The sequence below is a fragment of the Bufo bufo genome, chromosome 1 (genome assembly GCF_905171765.1).
Source record: "Bufo bufo chromosome 1, aBufBuf1.1, whole genome shotgun sequence".
Taxonomy (NCBI): domain Eukaryota; kingdom Metazoa; phylum Chordata; class Amphibia; order Anura; family Bufonidae; genus Bufo; species Bufo bufo.
In genome coordinates this window covers 650,333,541-650,350,266 of record NC_053389.1, presented here as the reverse complement: position 1 = coordinate 650,350,266, position 16,726 = coordinate 650,333,541, and the positions used below count along the sequence as shown (strand labels likewise).

Sequence of the window (16,726 nt, the reverse complement as noted above, 5' to 3'; positions counted from 1 at the left end):
GCCTGCCGCGATCTTGCGGTTCGCGAACATTTGATCACGTTCGCATGATCACGTTCACAAATCGTCCCGGACGATGTTCGGCCATTACTAATGCTAACCCTCCCTTCAGTTCCCCAGCAGCGTTGGCGACTTCTTCCTCCTCCTCTGCCTTTGTCTTGTGCTTCCACCCCGCTGTCAGGTGGGAATGCCATCAGCAGCGCGTCTACCAGCGTGAGCTTGTACTCGCGCATCTTACGATCATTCTCTAGTGATGGAATTAAGGACGGCACGTTGTCCTTGTAGCGGGGATCCAGCAGGGTGGCCGCCCACTAATTAGCACTGGTTAGAATGTGGGAAACTCGGCGGTCATTTCGCAGGCACTGCAGCATGTAGTCGCTCAAGTCCTCTGTGGGAGGTGTATCGTCTGTGTACTCTGTATCCCCCCAGCCACGCTCCAGTGATATCCATGAGCTGCTTTTGGTGCCACCCTGCTGTGAACACGGTTCCTCCTCCTCATCATTCTCCTCCTCCTCCTTCTCCAGAACTGTGTCCTGGCTGGACAGTTTTTTACCTGGCCTCTGTTGGTGCAGGAGCCCACCCTCCGAGCCACTTGTGAATGACTGGCCTTATTAACTATATTAATTTCCCTTTCACAGATGCAGTGCAGGTGTACCTCACACAAAAAATGCGTATATGTCATCCACCGAACTAACAGACAGATTAATTATTATATTTCTGTGTCAGGGGTGCAAAGCTGGTGTATTGCACCTACAAAAAAATCACTATAGGTCACCCACAGAATAAATAGCCAGCTGAGATTCCTAACACTCTCCCTCACTTCAGCTGCCTGCTACCTGTCCTTCAATACTCAGAGCTGGTGGGCGGAGCTACATGTGATCCAGCTGGTATAGAGGCTGGGTCACATGATGCACCGGCCAATCACAGCCATGCCATTATTAGGCATGGTTGTGATGGCTTCTAAGTGCACCCAACTTAAAAGCTTGTTGATTGGCTGCCCTGCAGCCTTTCAACAAGCTTTATTACATGCCCGAACACCGAAGTAGAACCCAAACTTTTGCTGCAAAGTCTGGGTTCAGGTCTGGGTACCTGAACTCGTAAAGTTCGGTATGAACCCGAACTTTTCAGTTCAGGTTCGCTCAACACTAGTCACAAACACTTTAGTATGCGACTTAAAAAATAGTCATAAATGGCTTTTTTAATCTGTCCTCACCATGTTTTCCAAAAGCCAGCGCAACATTTGCATCACTTTTATGATGCTATGAGTAAGGCCGTGTTCACATCACTGTTTCATTTTCCGTTCTTCTGATCCATCACAAGAACAGAAGAAAAAAGGATCCTGAATTTTAAGCACCCATTATGCACATTTTGCATCTGTTTTAGCCTCAGATCCATTTTTTTTAGGACTTTAGACTTTATCTCCTAAAAACAATTATAGACGGAAATGGCTAAAACGGATGCAAAATGTGCATAACAGATGCTCAGGATCATTTTTTTTTTTTTTTTTACAGGATCCTTTTTTCTCATAGGAAGTACTTCTTATTTTTATATTTTTTTGTTTTTCTGACGGATAAGAAGAATGAAACAGTAATGTGTACCCGACCTAATCTGTACACAAATGAGTATACTGGGGGTGGGGCCAAACCACTCGGTGCACTCTGGCTCTTCCTGTTTTCTCTGCCAGTCCCTCCCTCTCCTTATTGATTGACAGATGCATGTTCCTGAAGGAGAGGCAGGGTGTGGAGTGGCTTGGGCCTGCCTAAGTGCACTTAACTGTCTGCATATGGATTAAAACTATTTATATTTTTTTCAGAATGACGCAATGGATCAATAAGTGAAAGGTATCATTACATTCAGCTGAGATGGCCCTACAAGTCATTAAGCTGGGTTAAACAGTGAATTTCCTGCTGACAGACTGCCTTTAGGTTGAATAGCAAGGTGTACTCAGAGCTTATGGGGAGATTTATCAAACTAGTGTAAAGGAAAACTGGCTTAGTTGCCCATAGCAACCAATCAAATTCCACCTTTCATTTTCCAAAGAAGCTTTCAAAAATTAAAGGTGGAATTTGATTGGTTGCTATGGGCAACTAACCCAGTTTTTCATGTACACCAGTTTTGAAAAATGTCCCTCCATGTGTTTAGTCATAGATTCTGTAAAACAAGCTATAAAAATGTCTCAATAAAGCAAAATAAGATTTAGAAAAATCGCTATAATTTTGGCGGCTGCAGGGGCCTCAGCTCTCAATCTTTATGTGCCTGGAGAAGGTGGTGGACTGCCACATTAAAATAGTATGTTTACATTTTACTTATGTTTTAACAAAGAAATATTCCATTTTACTATTTCACATATGCATACTATTGGGATCAACGCTTGGAATCCTGTGCAGGAGGGAACTGCTGGATACACCATTTGGAATTATGATAGGCTTGTTGAGCGCAGGGCCAGCCTTAGTACTTAGCCACCTCTGGCATTGTACAGAGCGCATCACTCCTGGCTGTGAAGGGGGCACCACAGCACATGTGCTTTCTGCAGAAAGGAGGCTGTCAGGTGAGAGATGAGCAGCTCCCTCACCATGACAGCCTGTTTTCTATGTTGCTGTGCACTATATACAGTTCTCAGCTCCTTCTATAGCTCTGCTCTCCTGCACAGGATGGCGTCCTCCACATGAAGCAGGCAGCCAGACAAGTCCTCTGCCCCTCCCCTCAGCTATGGAGCATTGAGAAGAGGACTGGAGAGGGGGCGGGGCTACAAGCCTGTACCCTCTAGGTACAGCTCAGCATATACAGCAAGCAGAAGCTGTAGGACCTTTTGTGATGTCACAGTCACATGATCAAGGTTCTCCAGCCAAGCAGAGCACAGGCAGAGGTCTAAACTGTTCTGATTAGGGTGTCATCTAAAGTGTGTGTGCGTGTGTGTATAGGGTGTCATCTATTTAGAGTGAGGTGTGTGTGACTATATAGTCTGTGATGTGTGTGTGTAGGGTGTCATCTATATAGAGTGAGGTGTGTGAATAGGGTAAGTGTGACTATATAGCATGTGCATAGGGTTAGTAAAGTCTATGTGGTGTGTGAACAGGGTAAGTGTTGTCTATGTAGTGTATACATAGGGCTAGGGCTAACGGCTATTAGTGTTTAGCGGTTCGTAAAACATGGATTCTGGCCGAGAGAATGCCCCCATTTATTTTTTAACTCTTGTAGAAATGTCTTATCCTTGTGCATTAAACGGACAAGAATAGGACATGTTCTAGCTTTTTTTGTGGAGCCGTGGAACGGACAAATAGATGCAGACAGCACACGGTTTGCTGTCCGCATCTTTTGTGGCCCTATTGAAATGAATGGGTTTGCATTCGATCCGCAAAAAAGGCAGATGAGATTCGGACTGAACATATGGTCGTGTGCATGAGCCCTTAGTAAAGGATTAGTAAAGTCTATATATTGTATGCGTAGGGTTAGTAAAGGCTATATAGTGTGTGTATTGAGCATATGCTTAGGAAGGTCTATATAGTAAGCGCATAGAGTTAGTTATATAGTGCATGTATAGGATAAGTGTAGTCTATACAGTGTTTGTATAGGATAAGTGTAGTCTATACAGAGTTTGTATAGGATAAGTGTAGTCTATACAATGTTTAGACCCTGTGTAGACCCTATAGTGTGTGTATAGGGCACGTGTAGTTTATATAGTGTGTGTATAGGGTAAGTGTAGTCTATATAAAGTGTGTATAGGATAAGTGTAGTCTATACAGTGTGTATAGGGTAAGTGTAGTCTATATAGTGTGTGTGTATATAGGTTAAATGTAGTCTATATAGTGTTTATATACAGTAAGTGTAGCCTATTTAGTGTGTTTGTATAGGATAAGTGTAGACTATATGGTGTTTATATACAGTAAGTGTAGTCTCTATAGTGTTTGTGTATAGGGTAAGTGTAGTCTATATAGTGTGTGTATAGGGTAAGTGTAGTCTATATAGTGTGTATAGGGTAAGTGTAGTCTATATAGTGTTTATATACAGGATGTGGAGTCTATACAGTGTGTGTGTATAGGGTAAGTGTAGTCGATATAGTGTTTATAGGGTAAGTCTAGTCTATATAGTGTTTATATACAGTGGGGTCTATATAATGTGTGTATAGGGTAAGTGTAGTCTATATAGTGTGTATAGGGTAACTGTAGTCAATATAGTGTTTAGATACAGTAAGTGTAGTCTATACAGTGTTTGTATAGGGTAATTTACTATATATAGTATGTGTATAGGGTAAGTGTAGTCTATATAGTGTGTTTATATACAGTAAGTGCAGTTTATATAGTGTGTGTATAGTGTAAGTGGTCTATACAGTATGTGTAAAAGGTAAGTGTAGTCTATATATTGCTTATGTACAGTAAGTGTAGTCTCTAGTGTTTATATACAGTAAGTGTAATCTATACAATGTTTTTATAGGATTAGTGTAGTCTATATAGTGTTTATATACAGTAAGTGTAGTCTCTATAGTGTTTATATACAGTAAGTGTAGTTTATATAGTGTGTGCATAGAGTAAGTGTAGTCTATATAGTGTGTGTATATGTTAAGTGTAGTCTACATATATATATATATATATATATATATATATATGGTGTGTGTATAGGGTAAGTGTAGTCTCTATAGCTTGTGTATAGGGAAACTGTAGTCTCTATTGCGTGTGTATAGTGTAAGTGTAGTCTCTATAGTGTGTATAGGGTAAGTGTAGTCTATACAGTGTGCATCTAGGGTAAGTGTAGTCTATATAGTGTTTATATACAAAAAGTGTAGTCTATTCAGTGTGTGTATATGAGTGTAGTCTATATAGTATGTTTATAGGGTTAGTGTAGTCTATATAGTGTGTGTATTGGGAAAGTATAGTCTCTATAGTGTGTGTATATGGTAAGTGTAGTCTCTACAGTGTGTGTATAAGGTAAGTGTAGTCTCTATAGTGTGTATAGGGTAGGTGTAGTCTCTATAGTGTGTGCATAGGGTAAGTGTAGTCTATACAGTGTGTGTATAGGGTAAGTGTAGTGTCTATAGTGTGTGTATAGGGTAAGTGTAGTGTCTATAGTGTGTGCATAGGGTAAGTGTAGTCTCTATAGTGTGTGTATAGGGTAAGTGTAGTCTATATAGTGTGTGTATAGGGTAAGTGTAGTGTCTATAGTGTGTGTATAGGGTAAGTGTAGTGTCTATAGTGTGTGCATAGGGTAAGTGTAGTCTCTATAGTGTGTGTGTATAGGGTAAGTGTAGTGTCTATAGTGTGTGCATAGGGTAAGTGTAGTGTCTATAGTGTGTGCATAGGGTAAGTATAGTGTCTATAGTGTGTGTATAGGGTAAGTGTAGTCTCTATAGTGTGTGCATAGGGTAAGTGTAGTCTCTATAGTGTGTGTATAGGATAAGTGTAGTGTCTATAGTGTGTACATAGGGTAAGTGTAGTGTCTATAGTGTGTGCATAGGGTAAGTGTAGTCTATACAGTGTGTGTATAAGGTAAGTGTAGTCTATATAGTGTTTATATACAATAAGTGTAGTCTATTCAGTGTGTATATAGGGTAAGTGTAGTCTATATAGTGTTTATATACAATAAGTGTAGTCTATTCAGTGTGTGTATAGAATAAGTGTAGTCTATATAGTATGCGTATTGGGTAAGTGTAGTCTATATAGTGTTTATATAAATCTATGTATGTGTGTAGGGTAAGTGTACTCTCTATAGTGTGTGTAGAATAAGTGCAGACTACACAGTTTGTATATAGGGTAAGTATAGTATGTACCGTATGAGCAGGAGTCAAGTGTAGTCTATATAGTGATTTTTTTTCTTACGATGGCGTGGGGATGCGCAGGAATGTGCCTAAAGAAAATTCTGCACAGGGTCCCATTTATACTAAGACTGGCCCTGGTTGAGAGCACCATAGCCCTGCTATATATTATCTTGGGGATAATACACAATGTAACAAACTACTGCCCTTTCTTCATGACTCCAGAAACAAAGCAGTGGATGGAGCCGGAAGCAAGTTCTGTCCACTGTGTAATGGCCATGCTGCTGTACTGCAGCTTAAAGGGGTTGCGTCACTTCAGTAAATTGGCATTTATCACGTAGAGAAAGTTAATACAAGGCACTTACCAATGTATTGTGATTGTCCATATTGCATATGGTGCGGATACGAGGTGGCCGAAATGGAAGCTTCTGCACATGCGTGCCTATGTGCACTCCTGCGGTCCCGGCCACCAGAGAAGCTGGCGCTTTTTCCTGTAGTGTGCAAGCACATTGTAGTGTCCCCACTAGCTAAGCGTGGGCACTACACGAGGGTCAATTGGGGTGTGCGTTACTTCTCCTCACTAGGGACAGGGATGTTATCTCTTATTGTGCATTTTATGTAAATTGTAAAGTATTGTTTTTTATATGTAATGTTTTTCCCTGTATTATGAAGTATCAGGCCTAGTCTCTGTAGTTAGTCATCCTAGACACTAGAGGGAGCTAGAGTAGCTCTGGTATAAGTATTCAGGCCCAGACAGGAGTTGGTGGTTCAGAGTCAGGAGTCTGCAGAGACAAGTGGTAAGGCACCAGCTAGTGATAAGCTGTGGGCCTTCTCCTGACATGCAGCTAGACAGCCCAGGCTGTTAGTTGTTACCAGGGGGCTAGCAGAGGGATCCTAGCCTACCTGTGGATCAAGAGAGCCTTAGTTAGCTCTGAAGACGCCCCAGTAGCAGGATAGCACCTCCTGGGAGAAAACCAGCAGTTACCCTCCAGTCAAGTCAGGACAATACCAGGTCAGATAAGTACCATGATGGACAGAGGTTATATAGAATACAGCAAGTGCCGTTATTGGAGAAAGAACCGATATACCAAGGATAAAAGCCAGCATTTAGGCATCCGGGCCTTGGCATCCAGCCAGCTAGAATAGCTGAAGGGGATAGAGTAGGGTTGCACTGTAAAGCAATCATCATTGTGTCCCTCCAAGTATCTTGCCTGTTTATTTCCTGCCGCCATCTGGAGTCTACCTGTTTGTGAAGTATTGTCTGAGGAACTGCATTACAATCATTTATCAACTGAACTGTATGTACAAAGTTTGAACCGTGTTCTTCAAGTAAAAAGACGTTTGGTGTATCTACTGATTCCTCAATTATTCCACCTGTCACTACACGGTGTGCCACCGTCCAATTGGCACTGGCGTCACGTACCTCAAAGGGACCTTGCCCCAGGCACATAAAACACCTGCAACATCCAGGGCACCTCATCCACCACCAGGCCTGGTCCCTAAATACAGAGTGTGCCCCAGAGGACTCCTGTGCCAGCCTCTCCTTCACTGCTGTATGCCTGCCCAGGGTTTCCCTACAGAACTGTGAGTAACCCTCGCTTGCCATTAACCGTGACCTCACAATCGCAATACCCTGCAGGTCTGGCGTACCGCAACATCCACTGCTGCTGGATGGTGGTCATAACCATGGAAACGAGCAGTGTATAATGTGATGAAAAAATTAGTCAAACCAGCAGAGGAGGCAATATGGGTAATAATAGTAAGCGCCTTGTATTAATGCCTAGGTGATAAATGCCATTGTTGAAGTGAGACAACCCCTTTAACATCCATTCACTTGAATGTATATTTACATGAATGAGAGCCGAGCTGCAGTGTAATATTACACATATCGAGTGTAAAGGTTCCCACAAAGCTTTGAAAATATCACATTCATTACATGGATAGAGATACACCTGATTAGGCCTTGAAACTACAGCCTCATACAGACATGGTATGTCTACCCTGGAACTTGGGTCAGATGCTTATTATTCTTCTAGATATATCCCTGTGTCTCTGCAGTACCTTGAATTCTGGTAGAGTGCACAATGCACATGCAGCAAATCCAGTCTGAACACTGGGACTTGAAGGTATGAAGGACTTGCAAGGTCTTGGCATCAACAATGAGGATGTTTTGATAGTGACCACAGCAGAGCAGCCAGCCTTCCCCTGTCATTCGGAATGAGCAATGGTAATACTGCCAAACAGCAACAACAGAAGAGAAGAATATTACTGAATGCAATACTGATTATTTTAACGTAACAGTTATTCAATGGGATCGAAAGACTTTGCTTAAATAATGCTAAAGGAAAGGACAGAACAGCCTCCGTCTATCTATTGTGCGCGATGTATTGACTGGAATGGTGCCTAGTAATGATTAGAAATGTAGATTCCCTTGTTGGCTGAGCTGTAATGAAAGCTGCGGACAGCACGGTGCACTCTGGTATGTAACTACATGTATATTACAGAATGCCAATGGAAGGTATAAGGATCTGCACCATGCTACCGGGCTGACCACAGATCCAATCATCTATCTATCTATCTATCTATTTATCTACTAAGGGTACTTTCACACTAGCGTTTTTCTTTTCCGGCACAGAGTTCCGTCCTAGGGGCTCAATACCGGAAAATAACTGATCAGGTTTATCCCCATGCATTCTGAATGTAGAGTAATCCGTTCAGGATGCATCAGGATGTCTTCAGTTCAGTTTTTTTGACTGTTCAGGACGGAGATAATACCGCAGCATGCTACGGTTTTATCTCCGGCCAAAAATCCAGAACACTTGCCGGAATGCCAGCATTTTTTTTACATAGGAATGTACTAGTGCCGGATCCGGCATTCAAAATCCATCCTTCTGCGCAGACCGAAAAAAAATGTAACAAAAAATAAATGCCGGATCAGGTTTTCCAGATGACAGCGGAAAGATGTATCCGGCATTTCAATGCATTTGTAAGACGGATCAGGATCCTGATCAGTCTTACAAATGCCATCAGTTGGCATACGTTTTGACGGATCCGGCAGGCGACGGAGCTGCCTGCTGGATCACTCTGCCGCAAGTGTGAAAGTACCCAAATATCTATCTATCTAATTTATCAATATCTATCTATTTATCTAATGTATCAATATCTATATATCTATCTACTAATATCTATCTATCTATCTATCTATCTATCTATCTATCTATCTATCTGGGATGGGGACATATCCAGGCTAATGGCTATAGAAGTGTGACTGTGGGCACTCAGTCTTCTATCTTCTAGGTATCTGTTATCTATGTCTGTCTGTCTGTCTGCCTGCTTATCTGCCTGTCTATCCATCTGTCTGTCATCTATCTATCTATCTTTTTTTTTCTATCTGTCCGTCTGTCCATGTATCTATGTCTGTCTGTCTATCTATCTATCTATCAAATTTCTGCCTTTCTGTCCATTCATCTCTTACAACATGTGTATAGTTATCTATATATTATTCTGCAGAGATAATAATGCTATATTTTCTGTTTTATTAACTAGGGTTACAGGTACTGATAAGCTTTTCCATAGCAATGTTGTGACAGATGCGTAATACTTACACAGATTGCGGTGTGCCTATATGGCAGCTTTGCATTCTCAATGCAGTGGCCAGTGTTGACATTCCACACACACATTTCCCTGTAAGACATAACCTCAGGTTATTCCTTGTCCTTTCTACTTAGTTGGTTGGGACATTTCTATGGCATGATTTTTTTACGTTTAAAAATTGTATTTAAGTGGACACTTTTCGTTTACATAGCGTTTTTGTAACCGATTACTAGAGAAGAAAATGTTGTGGTCATTAAGAAAAATGGCATAGAAAGTGTCTTTTCTTTTGTTTAGGTAATTACACCCTGCTGCCCAGCATCAAACTTTAAGGCCATGCCTGGAATAAAACAAATTGTAGGTATACTGCCATTATGTCTCATCAATGTGTCACTAGGAGTATCATTCTTCAGAACTACATCCTGCACAAAATGGGTCATTTCGCAGAACCTCTGCCATACATTTGGAAGCACGTGTCTCGTGATGTGCCTGTTATTTTCAAAAACCATTATTTACTCCTAAGAGTAAACAGCGCCACCATGAGGATTATTTTATGTTACCTTTGTGTATTTGCAGCTTGGAGTTAAGACTGTAAATTTTAAGGCTAAACTAGCTATTGACCTTGTAAAAGTCTTGTAATCACTTTTATTTCACTGTAACATTTCAATATATTTTCATACAAAATTACACATAAGTCAAAATCCGATGCATGGTATTTACCTAGGATAACTGCTATTCAGTACCAAACATAATCAAAAAGAAATGAGAACCATACAAGGAAATTCCTTTAATCTGGTATCTCTGGCAGAGATGAGGAACTCTATTCTAAATGAATCAAATTCGATACAAAATTTCCCAAAAACTTGAATTCTAGAGGTCAGAAGACAGAGGAGACGTCTGTCACCAAAAAGGAATAATTTTTTTAACTGTTCTATTTTTTTATATTAAAAAAATCTGACAGTGAAGTGTGTTATTAAATAGGCAGTTTGTAATCCATCAATATATACGTCACTGTCACTATGATATAATTTATGCTGTCTTGGGGTTAATGAGCTTGAAAGGGTTTGGATAGAGTCCAAGCAAACCACAGAGTATCATACACCACTACCGGGGCAATTGGTGCACTTTCGATAGACAAATGGACGAAAATACCGACCGATTCATGTGAATCATACCTGAAAAGAATTTCAAGATATTTGTTATTTTTTAATCTTTGGCTAGGTTATGCTGGAAGAATTGTATACTAGGTTTTAGCGTACAAATGTTTTCAATTTGAAGGAAGCTTTAAAGGGTTTGATCAGGGGTCTTTGGGCATGACCCTACCCCCCTCCCCTCCAGTTTTTAAGAATAGAAAGGAATAATTGTGCAGAATATGGAGGACTTTGATCAGGGAAAGCTTGATGGGGTCGGGGGCTGGGGCGCAGTGCTGCATATAGGGCCTGGCATACAGCTGTTGCAGAACCTCAAAAAGCAGCCACCTGCAAAAGAAAATAAATTCTTATTTGAACAGATGGACAGCTATGTTTTTTTTCAAAACATCAAGTTTCCACATAGGCCAATTGCTAGCACAGCGCTCCAATAGCATTCTGCTGCAAACGCTGAGCAATTGCACTCTTTTTTACAGTGCATTATATCTGTCTGGTGCATTATAGCATGCTTATTCCTTGAGACTGGGTCTCGGCTCCTTTGCTACCACTGCTTTGCTCAGTTCCACATCCACTTTGACCGACTACAGAGGTGACCTGCCACACTTGCATCACATGAACAATAGAGATGTCGCAAACATAAAATTTTCTGTTCGCAAACGCCGAACGCGAATTTCCGCAGATGTTCGCGAACGAGCGAACCGGGCGAACCGCCATAGACTTCAATAGGCAGGTGAATTTTAAAACCCACAGGGACTCTTTCTGGCCACAATAGTTATGGAAAAGTTGTTTCAAGGGGACTAACACCTGGACTGTGGCATGCCAGAGGGGGATCCATGGCAAAACTCCCATGGAAAATTACGTAGTTGACGCAGAGTCGGGTTTTAATCCATAAAGGGCATAAATCACCTAACATTCCTAAATTGTTTGGAATAACGTGCTTTAAAACATCCAGTGTGTGTATATGATCAGGTATGATGTTGTATCGATCAGGTAGTGTAAGGGTTACGCCGGCTTCACAGTGACAGACCAAACTCTGACAGACCAAACTCCCCGTTTAACGCACCGCAAACAACCGCAAACAGTCCATTTGCACAGCCGCAAACTCCCCGTTTGTACAAGGTTGGATACCAAGCTAGCCATGTCCCGTTCCTTGTCCTCACTGACGTCATTGAAGGTCTCTTCCTCCACCCAGCCATGTACAACACCAAGGGTCCCCGAAAGGTGTCAACAAGCCCCCTGGGACACCTGCTGTGGTTGGTCTTCCACCTCCTCAAAGCCACCTTCCTCCTCTGACTCCTCTTCTTCAGACTCCTCTCTCTGCGTTGCCGCATGTCCAGCAATCGACGACGACAAGGCTGTTTCTGGTGGTGATGGTGACCACAACTCTTCCTCTTCCTCTTCACGCTCATCTACGGCCTGATCCAGCACTCTTCACAGGGCACGCTCCAGGAAGAAAACAAATGGGATGAGGTCGCTGATGGTGCCTTTGGTGTGACTAACTAGGTTTGTCACCTCCTCAAAAGGACGCATGAACCTACAGGCATTGCGCATGAGCGTCCAGTAACGTGGCAAAAAAATACCAGCTCCGCAGAGGCTGTCCTAGCACCCCGGTCATACAAATACTCGTTGACGGCTTTTTCTTGTTGGAGCAGGCGGTCGAACATTAGGAGTGTTGAATTCCAACGTGTCGGGCTGTCGCAAATCAAGCGCCTCACTGGCATGTTGTTTTGCCGCTGAATATCGGAAAAGTGCGCCATGGCCGTGTAGGAACGCCTGAAATGGCAACACACCTTCCTGGCCTGCTTGAGGACGTCCTGTAAGCCTGGCTACTTATACACAAAGCGTTGTACGATAAGATTCAACACATGTGCCATGCACGGCACATGTGTCAACTTGCCCAAATTCAATGCCGCCAACAGATTGCTTCCGTTGTCACACACCACTTTGCCGATCTCCAGTTGGTGCGGGGTCAGCCACTGATCCACCTGTGTATTCAGTGCGGACAGGAGTGCTGGTCCGGTGTGACTCTCTGTTTTCAGGCAAGTCAACCCCAAGACGGCGTGACACTGTCGTATCCGGGATGTGGAATAGCCCCTGGGGAGCTGGGGGGGTGAAGTTGATGTGGAGCAAGACGCAGCAGCAGAAGAGGACTCAGCTGAGGAGGTTAGCGAAGAGAATAGAGTAGGAGGAGTAGAGGAGGTAGCAGCAGGCCTGCCTGCAAATTGTGGCGGTGTCACCAACTCCGCTGCAGAGCCACGCATTCCATGCTTGGCAGCCATCAGCAGGTTTACCCAATGCGCAGTGTACGTGATATACCGGCCCTGACCGTGCTTTGCAGACCAGGTATCAGTGGTCAGGTGGACCCTTGCCCCAACACTGTGTGCCAGACATGCCATGACTTCCTTTTCCACAATAGAGTACAGGTTGCGGATTGCCTTTTGTAAAATAAAATTCGGCCGGGTACCTTCCACTGCGGAGTCCCAATAGCTACAAATTTTTTGAAGGCCTCAGACTCCACCAGCTTGTATGGTAAAAGCTGGCGGGCTAAGAGTTCCGACAAGCCAGCTGTCAGACGCCGGGCAAGGGGGTGACTCTGTGACATTGGCTTCTTACGCTCAAACATTTCCTTGACACACACCTGACTGTGGGCAGATGAGCAGGAACTGCTGAAGGTGAGAGGCGGAGTGGCGGGTGGTTGAGAGGGGGCAAGGAGGACAGCAGTGGTTGACGTGGCTGAAGATGCTGTACCAGGAGGAGGATGGTGACTTTGAGTTTGTGTGCTGCTTGTACTCATGTGTTGATCCCATAGGCGGTTGTGATGTGAGATCATGTGCCTTCGCAAAGCAGTTGTACCTAGGTGGGTGTTGGACTTCCCACGTTTCTTTTGGCACAGGTTGCAAATGGCATTGCTGTTATCAGAGGCAGACACACAAAAAAAATGCCACACTGCTGAGCTTTGCAATGACGGCATTCTGGTGGTGGCAACAGCATACATTGATTGGGGTGCTGTCTGGCTGACCCCGGGTGCCGATACATACTGTCTGATTGTGCCACTAGCTCCTTGCGACGACCTCCCCCTGCTTCCAACTCGTCTCCTCCTCCTCTCTGTCTCCCCATCTGAACTTTCCCCCTGTTCTTCTTCTCTTCTAGCGGGCACCCATGTGACATCCACGGACACATCGTCATCATCAACCGCTTCACTTGTATCTGACAACTCAGCAAAGGAAGCAGCAGCGGGTACAACATCATCATCATCACACCGTACGTCCATGTGTGTAATGCTGCCTGACTGAGACATATCCCTGTTATCTACATCCTCAGCTTGAGGAAGTAAATTAAAAACTGGATCTGAGGAAATCTGTGGATGTCATCTATGTCAAAATTATATTTTAGCTGCTAATTTGCCTTCCATTATCTCACAGCTCTATAAATGAGTATAACCAGGGGTGCACCTAGCCTTTCTGCTGCCTAAGGCGAAAACTTAAAACAGTGCTCCCCTCTCCCCAATGCCAATTTTTTACCTAACCCCTTCTCTTCAGGTCATGACCCTTCGGCTTCCCCCCCCCCACACCTCTTGCCCCTACCTGGTGCTGCCTGAGGTGATCGCCTCACCTGGCCTCATTGGTGGTGCACCCCTGAGTATACCAGAAAGTAAAGGTCCTTTTACATGGACCGATAATCAGGCTGATTATTGGGGATAAGCGTTTGTATAAATGATTGTTCCCGATAACTGGCCTGTGTATGAGGTGCCAGTGATTAAGCAAATGTTCGGGTGATGATGAGTGATCGCGTTGGTCTAGCAGCACTAAAAATCATTGTTCCTGTGCAGCAGATCATATTGTCTAAACAGCAATTTCTATCTACAGGATAGGTCATCAGTATTTAAATCTTGGAAAACCCTTTTAAGTTAGGGTGGGTTCACACTAGCGTTATGGAGTCTGTTATGGCTTTCCGTTATAACAGGGTTATAATAGAACATAACGGAATCCATAAGATGGAAGAGCGGATCCGTTTTGCTGCCCATAGACTTGCATTATGACGAAATGCAAAACGGACGCCTTTAAAAGGCATTCCGTTTGCTCTCCGTCCTAATAGAAGTCTATGGGAATCAAAACGGATCCGTCTGGTTCCCGTTATGCAAGACGGAAAAGAAAGTCCTGTCGACAGGACTTTGTTTTCCATCTTGAATAACGGGACCCAGACGGATCCATTATGTTTTCCCATAGACTTATATTAGAACGTAGCAAAACGGAATGCCTCTTAAAGGCTTCCGTTTTGCATTCCATCCTATGGATTCCGTTATGTTCTGTTATAACCCTGTTATAACGGAAAGCCATAACAGACTCCATAACGCTAGTGTGAACCCCCCTTACAAGGTCTGAATATACACGCACCAACATTTCAGCTCAAAAAAGGTGCTCCTAACATAATGATTATAATCACATAAATTTGGCACTTCCCTTTCCTAGGCTAACACATGGTAAATTTGGTGCACATCATGTTGTCTGCTTTGTCACTCTCTCTATCCCTCAACAAATCAGAAAGAAAAAAAAAACTGTGGCCAAACTTTTTGAAAAATTGTGGCCAAATTTTGAAATTTTACAATCATCTTCCACATCTCTAATAGCCCTAAATTTTATGGCAAAAGCAGTAATATTCTTTTTTTTTCAATGTAAGTTTTTATTATACAGCACTCATCTATTGAAGTAGTGTTTGCGCTTATAATATAAATTTTTACTTCTCTATAATTATCTAAGGCTACTTTCACATTAGCGTTTTTTGCGGATCCATCATGGATCTGCAAAAACGCTTCTGTCTTGAGCACCATTGAAAGTGGGGGACGGATCTGTTTTCTATTTTGTCAGAGAAAACGGATCCATCCCCATTGACTTGCATTGTGTGTCAGGACGGATCCATCTTGCTCCGCACCACATCGCAGACTTAAAAACAACGGTGCAGCGTTTTTCTGTCCGCGTTTGGGGACGCAACCAAATGGAACGGAATGCATTTTGGTGCATTCCATTTCGTTCAGTTCAGTTTTGTCCCCATTGACAATAAATGAGGACAAAACAGACGGATCTCAATAGCGGAATTAAAAACGCAGATGTGAAAGTAGCCTAAAAAGTATACATAAAAAAAAAAAAATAGCCTCACACTTACCCATTTTCTGATCCACTAACTACATAAGGTTGTTTTTCAAATTCTCGAGCCCTTGCTAAGCATGTTATAGCAGCAGTATGACCAAATAGAATAGCTTTGGATGTAATCTGAAAATTAAGAAAAGAACATAAAATAATAGCAGTAATGAATGGATTTGTAAGGATAGAATAGTGTGTGTCTAATGCCTCATTTACATGACCATTGTGTGCTTTGCGATACGCAAAACATGGATGGGTCCGTGTGCGTTCCACAATTTGCGGAACGGCGCGGTCAGTCATTAATATAGCTGCCTATTCTTGTCCGCAAAACGGACAAGAAAAGGGCAGGTTAAATTTTTGGGGCGGACCACGGAACGGAGCAATGGATGTGGAAAGCACACTGAGTGCTGTCCGGATCTTTTGCGGCCCCATTGAAGTGAATGAGTCCACATCCAAGTCGAAAATACTGCGGTTCGGATGCGGCCCAAAATAACGGTTGTGTGCATGAGGCCTAAGGGGGCGGCTGTCATGATAACCACTGGTTTATGTTTAATATTACTAGTGTTCCCATCATCCACTATAAGACACACATTTAAACATTTAGGTCTGTTGGGCCAGATACTTCTGATTTAAGAGATGTGAACCATAAAATTATACTCCTCAATGGCTGATTCTCTCATTCCAAACAGACTCAGTCAGTATTCTCTGTAATTACAATTCTGCTGGTCAAACCAAGATATTAATGACATAAATTTCCAGATCACTGATGCCAGACATACTTCTAATAGGAAACTATTATTTTTTAATATGAATTTTCCAAAATTCAAACAGGGACCAGATCAAAAGACGTAGATTTCTAGCTGATCAATAAAGCAACTATGCAGCAAAAATCTCTATATAATATCAGTATATATGAGAGGTACAAACGAAGACTGCTTGCATTTAGGGTCACTGCATTTTTGACTTACAGATGTAGCTGGGCTAAATGGAATGAGTAATGTCTTAAGGAAACAATTGCGGAAAAATGTTAAAAATTGATTTTAATGGCTTTTGTCATGAGATAACACTGTGATGAGTTATCACAGTTCCTCTTAATTTGGTTACAG

At 42.7% G+C, this 16,726-nt stretch overlaps 1 protein-coding gene across 4 annotated transcripts in view; it reads right to left on the bottom strand.

The window, feature by feature from the left end:
- WDR72 (WD repeat domain 72) overlaps positions 1–16,726 on the bottom strand; it is a 474,126-nt gene that overhangs the window by 374,731 nt on the left and 82,669 nt on the right. For all 4 annotated transcript variants that reach the window (XM_040413935.1, XM_040413933.1, XM_040413934.1 and 1 more), the window contains exons 3-5: positions 15,643–15,749; positions 9,349–9,427; positions 7,805–7,976 (exon numbers count right to left, since the gene is read on the bottom strand). In XM_040413935.1, coding sequence (XP_040269869.1) covers positions 7,805–7,976; positions 9,349–9,427; positions 15,643–15,749 — 358 coding nt within the window. The remainder of the gene's footprint in view (positions 1–7,804; positions 7,977–9,348; positions 9,428–15,642; positions 15,750–16,726) is intronic.